Below are 9,816 nucleotides of genomic sequence, written 5' to 3'. Positions count from 1 at the left end.
CTTTTGACTGACGCCAGCGTCTTCGCTACTACACCTGACTGGACACGCCGGTCCAACCAAGGCCAGCGTCCGGTCACTTCCAGTGACCTCCGTCTTTTCTGTCTAGGGCACCGGTGGCACCGTTGGACTGTCCGCACTCTACGGGCGGACACTCCGTCGGTGGAGTTACTTACCCTTGCACCTAAACTTCACCACCCTTGATCAAATGTGCCAACCACCAAGTGTATCACCTTGTGCACATGTGTTAGCGTATTTTCACAAACATTTTCAAGGGTGTTAGCACTCTACTAGATCCTAAATACATATACAATGAGTTAGAGCATCTAGTGGCACTTTGATAACCGCATTCCGATACAAGTTTCACCCCTCTTAATAGTACGGCTATCAAACCTAAATGTGATCACACTCTCTAAGTGTCTTGATCACCAAAACAAAATAGCTCCTATAGTTTATACCTTTGCCTTGAGCTTTTTGTTTTTCTCTTTCTTCTTTCTAAGTCCAAGCACTTGATCATCACCGTTGCATCATCATCATGTTATGATCTTCATTTGCTTCATCACTTGGAGTGTGCTACCTATCTCATGATCACTTGATAAACTAGGTTAGCACTTAGGGTTTCATCAATTCACCAAAACCAAACTAGAGCTTTCAGTGTGCGAGGCCTTCCTTAGGATGAAGCCGCATGCGGACTTCTTCCTACGGATGTTCTCTAGGCAAGCTTTGTCGGAGGGGAAGCCGCTCAGGACCACGCCTATGGGAGGCTTCACACTGTAGAAGAAACCGAGCGCGTCGGGCGCCTACCCCGCGTACACCCCCTACGACTCCAATTGGGGGTGGCATGGGGAGTGGTTCTACATCAGGAACCCGATGGAGGTGCCATTCCCGTCGTTCACTGGCAGAAGGCCAGAGAGGCAGGATAGTTGGTCATGGTGCCCCTCCAGCCAGGAGAAGAAGGTGGAAATCATCAGGGAGGAGCTCGAGAAGCTGGTGAAGCAAGGCCTCGACAGGGTGCGGATGTTCCACACCTTCTTCCGCCATTGGGTCGCTCCGCTAGCAAAGAGAACACGACCAATGTGGATGTATAACGGCCTGATGGACCCTGACCACGCGTCCCCAGAGGAGTTAGCAAGCGACAAAGTTTGGGGCCGTCTTTACCGGGTGTTGCGATTGAAGCCCAAAGAGACCCTCAACGAAAAGGTCGGAGCTCTCAATGTTTCAAAGCTGTCCAAACTAGTACATTCTCATATCCTTATCTCATGTTCCTTTCCCCTGTATTCTAGACTTTGTGTCATCCATTTCGTAGGGCCTTAGAGCTTATAAGTCTCGGCCGCATCTTTCGAAGGGGCCGGAGGGTGCGGCCCGGTAGGCCACCCTAAAGGAGGCGATAGTTGAGAGGAAGAAGAAGAAAGCTGAGAAGGCTCGATGGAAGCATGAGAAGGAGATGAAGATCGCCCGACATGTGCGGGCTGGGGAAAATAGGAGCAATGTCGAGTCAGAGGACCCCACAAAGGTGGGGGACGACGCGAGCTCTTTTTAGAACAAAAGGGCCCAGGAGGTCTTGACTTCAGTGGTGCGTCGCGAGCCTACGGCCGCGTGTGCTGGCGGTGGGCATGAGGCTGCAAAGTGCGGCGATGTTCCCGTGCCAAGGAAGCGCGCCGCGAGCTCAGAGGCCATCCGTGAGCAGGAGGCAAAGTGGACACGGTCGCCATGCTCTTCAGAGGCATCGCCAGCCATGTCCCCGCCTACTGTGGGCGCCGTGGGGTAGGCCAGGTGGTCGAAGGGATGGTGCGGCCCATGTCTTGTCTTATGGATACCGGGGGCCATACCCCCATAGGCGTCGGGACGGGTGCCTCCTCGCAGAGGTGTAGCACGCTGAGCTGGTCGGCGATGAAGTCTAGGCTTCCGAAGAGGAAGGCCTGGGACGGCTCGAAGAAGGGTGGAACCAACATCCCAACAGGTGGGAGTGTTGGAAACTCCAGCGAGCTGAAGCGAGTCATATCACTCAAGCCCGCCATGGTGAAGATGGTGGAAGGATGGGCCATCCGATGACCAAAAGTGTGAACATACGGTGTCTTCCCCACCGACGGTGCCAACTGTTGGTGCAGAAAGTGACCAACACGTAAATATTTGTAGTTTTGCCGTACGTTGTTATTGGATGTGGCCTAGCACTCAATGACACAAGGTTTATACTAGTTCGGGCAATGTGCCCTACGTCCAGTTTGAGTCGGACGGTGACTTTATTCCTGAGCCCAGGTGCTCGAAGTTTGCTGTGGGGTTACAAACGGAAGGGAGAAAGAGGGGGGTGCAAGAGATCCGGTCAGACTCTAGTCTGAAGGGCCGAGAGAGACGGGAGCTCCTACGTGCGCTGAGTATTAGAGCATGCGCTCTGTGTAGCTTTAGAGTGTATAAAGCTAGCAGAGGGTGAATCGATGTATGTGAACTGATGGATCTAGTGTCGTCCTTGTTGGGAGAGAGCGCATCCTCTTTTATAGATGAAGAGGATGGCCTTACAAGCGAGCGAGCGAGAGAGAGTACGTATGCTACTAAGTCTTGTTGCCCAAGCCGATGGGTACAAGATGATTGTAGGCGTCCATAATACTATTGATGTCAGACGCATGTGGGAGGTTTTCACTGTGGTCACTAGGTATGGTAAATGCCAGCGCCCACAACACTGTGGATGCCTAGATGCATGTGGGAGGCCTTACCGTGTTTATCTGGTATGGGAATTGATGGCGCCCGCAACACTGTAGGGTAAATATCAGCGCCCTCAATATTGTTGGGGTTCTGACATGCCCGGAAGTTTGCAGGGTGCCCTTCTGCCATGCCCTGTTGCTACTATCCTACAGGTGTACAGGGTACGGTTCTCGGTATTGCTTTTGACTTGAGCGTCCTGCTTTACTTGCTCCGCCCGTTTCCTGGTCCTCACCGAGCGGGCGTCCCCGGTCGGTTGGTCCCAGTTGGCTCCGACTACGCCAGTCAGAGAAGAGTTGTAAGCAGAGGTTCGGTGCATCCCCGGTTGGAGACGTGGGTCGGAGTCGGAACCGACGTTTTGGCTAGGCCTTCCGGTCGGAGAGATGGGCCGGAGTCGAAAGCGAGGCCTTCCGGTCAGAGAGGCGGGCCAGAGTCGGAAGCGAGCGCTGTTCCTCTTAGGCCAGGCCTTCCGGTCGGAGAGGTGGATCGCTCTTCCGGCCTGTTGTTCAGGTAGTTTTGGGCCAGCCTAGCAGTTGCGCGTTGTTCGCGACGTCGTCTGCTGGGCCAAGCCTTTGCTGGGAAGCCGGTCCACGAGGGACCCCGGGTTTATGAAGCCGACAATACCAATAAGTATTATTAGATTTATCATGAAATATATTTTCATATTCTATCTATTTGGTGTCATAAATATTAATGCCCTCTCCTATAAATTTGGTCAAACTTAAAATAGTTTGACTTAGGATAAACTAAAACATTACTTATTTTGAGATGGAGGAAGTAGGATTGACCGTGGGGTGCAAAACTCTCTGTGGATGGGTTAGTAGAAACACCATATGACCCACTAGGTGCACATATTACTAGTTATAGGTTGTTTATTTATATATTGGAGAATCAAGTTTGAGCCCTAGGTTAAAAATTATGGGTGACCCAATACACCCTCTCTCTCCCTGTGTTTTAGGTCACATCCTCCTACGCCAGGTTCCCTAACATTATAAATCCAATTAAATATGGTTCAAATCCAACAATTTCATAGTTGTAGGTTCTCCAAAACAAGGTGAATCTTTGGCCAGAAGATCTTGCCAAAAAGATCAAGGTCTCACCATCAATTTCTCATATTTGACCAAAGAACACAAAGATGATTTTTTAGGAAAAAAAACACAAACACGTGCTTGGCAAGGATCAGCCTAAAGATGTTCAAATATGTCCTAGCGTGATTTGTCCTAAAAAAACTTTTAGCAAAATTGCAACCAAATAGCAAGGATGAACATTCATTAAGATGGGGCTATAAAAAAAATCCTAAAAATGAGAGAGAAAACCTCAAGACTTGAGACAGTAAGAACGATAAGGACACAGTTTCGAGAATCCAGTGAGAGCTAGCTAAATGGTAACATGAAGTGATTCTAATTCAGCAGAGAAACGTTTATTAAAAGAACTTGGGTCTCAAATGTTTCGTAGAAGAATTTGGGTCCCTACCAAACCAAACCTACCTCAAAACAAATTAAACTCAACCGAAAGCTTCTCGACTTACCCCGGCAATCACTCGTCTTATATCTAGACAAAATGGCACATGTCGACCTGCTTTTCTCACACATTCGAAATGCCATAAATTTATTTTGCTTCTAATGTAGTATTTGAATAATGTATTATCAAAGTGGTGCCTTGGTGAGCATGCTGCTGCTTTCTGAAGCGACAGCTAGGCGCAGCTCTGACTCTGAGAAGACGATGATCACGGCCATGGTCCTGCCGCCTGCCTAACGACTCGAGATAAGCAAAGCAAGCCAGTGGTTGGCCGTTGGAGGCTACGGCCACCGTATTAACCTCCTCCCACTACAATACCCCGGGCAGGGCAGGCAGCCATGTGGTGCTGATGCGTACATGTGTGTGTGTGTGGGCGCGCGCGCGTGTATATATATAACGCCACACACCTGCTGCCAAGCTAGCTGATCCAGCCACCTTGTTGCCAGTATAGCCACTGTGCGTAGTGCGTGTGTGCTCTCTCTGTCACTTATTGTGAGCTACCGACCCACCGGCGCCGTTCCATCCGGCCCCGCCATGGAGCTGCTGCCCCTGCTCACCGTGCTGCTGCTGGCGCACGCCGTGGTGTACCTGGCGTGGCAGGCCGTGTCGCGCCGCCGCCGCGCGTGCTGCTACCTGCTGGACTACGCGTGCCACAAGCCCTCCGACGACCGCAAGGTCACCACCGAGATGGCCGGCGACGTCATCGAGCGCAACAAGCGGCTGGGCCTCTCCGAGTACCGCTTCCTCCTCAAGGTCATCGTCAACTCCGGCATCGGCGAGCACACCTACTGCCCGCGCAACGTGCTGCAGGGCCGGGAGGAGTCCCCGACCCACGACGACGCGCTGGAGGAGATGGACGACTTCTTCGCCGACGCCGTGGCCGGGGTGCTCGCCAAGACGGGCGTCCGCGCGCGCGACGTCGACCTGGTCGTCCTCAACGTGGGCTCCTTCTCCCCGGCGCCGTCGCTGGTGTCCAGGCTCGTCCACCGCTTCGGCATGCGGGAGGACGTCATGGCGTACAACCTCTCCGGGATGGGCTGCAGCGCGGGGCTCATCGCCGTCGACCTCGCCCGGAACGTGATGCTCACGCGGCCGCGCACCACCATGGCGCTCGTCGTCACCTCCGAGTCGTGCGCGCCCAACTGGTACGTCGGCACCGACAAGTCCATGATGCTCGGCAACTGCCTCTTCCGCTGCGGTGGCGCCGCGGCGCTGCTCACCAACGACCCGGCGTTCCGCGGCCGAGCCAAGATGGAGCTGCGCTGCCTCGTGCGCGCCAACATAGGCGCGCACGACGACGCGCACGCCGCCGCCGTGCACCGCGAGGACGCCGACGGCCGCCTCGGCGTCAGCCTCAGCAAGGCGCTGCCCAAGGCCGCCGTGCGCGCCTTCACCGAGAACCTGCAGCGCCTGGCCCCGCGCATCCTCCCCGCCCGCGAGCTAGCGCGCTTCACGTCCCGCCTCCTGCTCCGCAAGCTCCTGCTGGCCCCCCGCAAGCACACAGCCGCCGGCAACAAGGCAGAGGGCCCTGCTGCCAGCAGCCCCAAGATCGACTTCAAGACCGGCGTCGACCACTTCTGCCTCCACCCCGGCGGGACGGCGGTGATCGAGGCCGTGAGGAAGAGCCTGGGCCTCACCGCCCACGACGTGGAGCCGGCGCGGATGACGCTGCACCGGTGGGGGAACACGTCGGCGAGCAGCCTCTGGTACGTGCTCTCCTACATGGAGGCGAAGCGGCGGCTCAAGCGCGGTGACAGGGTGCTCATGGTCACCTTCGGCTCCGGCTTCAAGTGCAACAGCTGCTACTGGGAGGTGACCAGGGACCTCGCCGACGCCGGCGCGTGGGAGGACTGCATCGACAAGTACCCGCCGGAGACACTGGTCAACCCCTACATGGACAAGTTCGGCTGGGTCAACGACGTCCAGGGCCAGGGGAGCGGCTTCCTATTTTAATCCATTATTTAATTATTATTAATTGACGCCACCAATAATCATTGATCCGATCAATTTTCAGAATGAAAACTTAAAATTTCTCAATTATAAATACTTTTGCAACGAGACAGGGAAAGGTACGTAGCTAAGATTGTTATTGGTTATATAAAATGGACAAATGTACGTATATATGACGGGAATATATACAAATGGCGATGGTGACTGTAATTCTTTCAGTCTGGTATAAGTATATACTTGTAAATGTTTAGGGGTCGCAGCATGCATGTGTGCTGTAGAGCCTGTATAGTGCAAACCTATTCGTTTACATGTAGTATGGTCTGCAAAGAAGGGATTTTTTTTAATAGTAGGGCATGCATGAAAAAAAGATACAAAGAGTGGTGTGGTGGTGCGGCAGGGAACATTATTTGTATGAGTGTGGGTTTGTACACAAGTACTACTTGTTAGAATGTAAATCGGCGGGTGGGCCAGCCGGTCCCAGGCTCCCCACCCAGCCTATATGTATGCACTGTCTATCCTTGATCAATACAGCGAGTATTCTCCAAACTACATGTTAATATAGTATCAGAGCACAATAAACTATCTCCGTCAGGGTGCCATGTAGGAAGGCATTCTTCACATCAAGCTGATGAATAGGCCAGGACTGAAACAGGGCCAATGTGAGAACCACCCGAATAGTAGTCGGCTTGACAACAGGGCTGAAAGTCTCGTCATAATCAATTCCTGGACGCTGTGTGAAACCGCAAAGAACCCACCAAGCTTTATAGGGGTCAAGTGAGCCATCAGACCGGAATTTGTGACGGAAGATCCATTTCCCTGTGACAAGATTAACACCAGGTGGACGAGGCACCAGGGTCCAGGTGTCATTCGCCTGTAGCACATCGAACTCAGCTTGCATGGCGAGGCGCCAGGCCGGGTCGGACAGGGCGGTGCGAACGAACGTAGGCACCGGAGAGAGAGCTGCCGTGTTGAGGTTGAGGCGATCAACTGGTTGCCGAAAGCCAGACTTGCCACGTGTGCGCATGCTGTGCGCATTGACGACGGGAACGATAGTCTCCAGCGCTGTCGAGGTGGTGCGACCAGTGGACCGCCCGACGCCACTGGCAACAACCTGAGGCACGATGACCTCAGGGGCAGCGGCATCAGGTGGCAACCCAGCGGCAGTGGGTGCTGAGGGACCAGCAGCCGGGCTGTTGTGGCCTGTAGGCGAGCTGCTAGGCGCAGCGGGCGGCGTTAAGTGGCCAACAGCAGCGCTGGTAGGACCCGCAGCTGGCAGCGAGCGGCCAGCAGCTGGGCTACTAGAGCCAGGCGTGGCTGCCACGCCGGGAGCACCAGGGGCAGCAACCACATTGCCGGGAAGTCGAGTACCTGCAGTCACAACTCTCGGCCCAATGGGCAAAGTGGAAACATCATCATCAGTGCTCAAAAAATCCAGTGTGTTGGGATCCTGAGGGGTGGTGGACACTTCGGAGAAAGGAAATAATGTCTCATCAAACACGACATGTCGAGAGACAATAATCCGATTGGAGTGAAGGTCAAGACACCGGTACCCTTTGTGATCGGAGGAATATCCAAGGAAGACACACAAAGATGAGCGAGGTGACAATTTATGTGGAGTTGTGGAGGAGAGGTTAGGATAGCAGGCACAGCCAAAAACCCGAAGGTGAGTGTAGGATGGTTGTGTGCCATGAAGAGCAAGGAATGGAGTGAGACTGTCAAGGGTTTTGGTTGGGTGACGATTGAGGAGGTAGGTGACACTATGGAGGGAGTCAGCCCAATAAACCGGGGGAAGACTAGCCTAAAACAGAAGGGATCGCACGATGTTGTTTAGGGTGTGAAGGGTACGCTCGGCACGCCCGTTCTGTTGAGAGGTGTATGGGCACGACATGCGGAGGACCACACCGTGAGTGAGGAAGAACTTGTGGGCCGAGGAGTTATCAAACTCACGGCCGTTGTCGCGCTGAACCGCCTTGATAGGAGTGGTAAACTGTGCGCGCACATATGAGAAAAAATGAGATAAAACACCAAAAGTATCGGACTTGAGGCGTAAAGGAAACGTCCAAGTGTAGTGGGTGCAATCATCAAGAATGACAAATATCGGGCCGTCACCAATGGAGTAGCTGAAGCCTGCTGGTTGCGCCAACTTCTGCAAGAGCTTCGATGTCCTCTTTGTCGAGCAACATTGGTCTATTGTGATAATGTCAGTGTTGTCTACCTCTCCACCAACCCGGTTCAGCATCAGCGAACTAAGCATGTCGAGATCGACCTGCACTTCGTCAGAGAACGAGTCGCCCTCGGTGAAGTCCGCGTTCTGCACGTTCCCACTTCGTCCCAGTATGCCGACATCTTCATCAAAGGTCTGCCAACATCTGTTTTCACGGAGTTTGGATCCAGTCTAAATGTTCGCGGTGCTCCTAGTTTAGACTGCGGGGGAGTATTAGAATGTAAACCGGCAGGTGGGCCAGCCGGTCCCAGACCCCCCACCTAGCCTATATGTATGCACTGTCTATCCTTGATCAATACAACGAGTATTCTCCAAACTACACGTTAATACTACTAGTATATATGCATGCGGCTTTTTTTTGCCTCTCATCTGTGTACAGTTATAGCATCTGTTCGTACACACGTACGCCCACTCAACACACGCACACTACTCACACCACCCATGTACAAACAAAACTACAACTACACTTAGATCTTAAAGACAACGTCCTTCTTGAGATCATCGAGATCCGTAGATTTCGTAGGCGACAGGCACGTCACGATCCCATTATGGCATCACGCTTGAGAGGCAGACGCTTGGACCGGTCCAAACGAAATTTATTTGGGGGCATGCCCCGGTGAGACGCCAGAGTTGCGATCCCAGGGATCGATATGCATGCTGCTTTTAACCTTACCAGGAACATATACACACCTTGTTTAAGCACAAGCTTCTGAGATGTGTGTCCTGCCAAGTCAATATAATGTTTAGTCGACGTTTTAGAGACAGCAAAAGAAAGCCAGGAAAAAAGCAGCTTGCTATATAATAGTACTATAAGCACCATGTTCGTTTGATCGTATTAGTTATGCTTATCTGTTATGATATAATATTGTTTTTTTACAATAAAACAACATCAGTTGGTTTATAAGCCACGTAGACGATTAAATTAACAGGTGTGTTTGGTACCGCGATCGACGGCTGCACGGAGCCAGACGGAAACCGCGGGGATTAGTGCCTTGCAGTGCAGGCCCATCCGAGTGAGTCTGCACGGAGCAACGGTGCAGAAAGGCTGCGTCCAATCTTTTCCCCTTGCGTGTGGTCGCCAGAGTCGCCGACACCGGTAGGATGTTTGGCGTGACTGTAGCAACCGGATAGCCAAGAATCCGATTATATATAAGCGGACTCCGGTTCCAAACACAGGCTCATCATCCTCATTGGCAAAACAGCGGTAACAAAGCAAGCTTGTATTGCGTTTGTGCTAAAGTTTTTGTTTCGTTTTATTGCTGGACTGTACATTTACTTGCCGAAAGAAAAACATCACACTCACCCGAATCAAACAAATTAAACACCACCCCTGCTACTCCTTGCTTCATTCTGCCGGTAACAGCAACGTTTCAAACAAACATCTGCGTTGGTGCATGCAATGCAATGGCGATCAGAGAAAGCTGGGTCACACA

The 9,816-nt window shown here is 52.6% G+C and overlaps 1 protein-coding gene across 1 annotated transcript; it reads left to right on the top strand.

Annotated features, from left to right (window-relative positions):
* Positions 1-4,655: 4,655 nt before the first annotated feature.
* LOC136464835 (3-ketoacyl-CoA synthase 3-like) lies at positions 4,656-6,704 on the top strand. The gene has a single exon (XM_066463779.1). The coding sequence runs from the start codon at positions 4,744-4,746 to the stop codon at positions 6,160-6,162; it is 1,419 nt and encodes a 472-aa protein (XP_066319876.1). The 5' UTR covers positions 4,656-4,743; the 3' UTR covers positions 6,163-6,704.
* Positions 6,705-9,816: the final 3,112 nt, after the last annotated feature.

Source organism: Miscanthus floridulus, chromosome 7 (genome assembly GCF_019320115.1).
Source record: "Miscanthus floridulus cultivar M001 chromosome 7, ASM1932011v1, whole genome shotgun sequence".
In the NCBI taxonomy this organism is placed as follows: domain Eukaryota; kingdom Viridiplantae; phylum Streptophyta; class Magnoliopsida; order Poales; family Poaceae; genus Miscanthus; species Miscanthus floridulus.
This window is presented reverse-complemented; position numbering and strand designations above follow the sequence as displayed.

Excerpts from the sequence above, each read along its gene's own strand:
- LOC136464835 (XM_066463779.1), top strand. The coding sequence starts at position 4,744 with ATGGAGCTGCTGCCCCTGCTCACCGTGCTGCTGCTGGCGCACGCCGTG.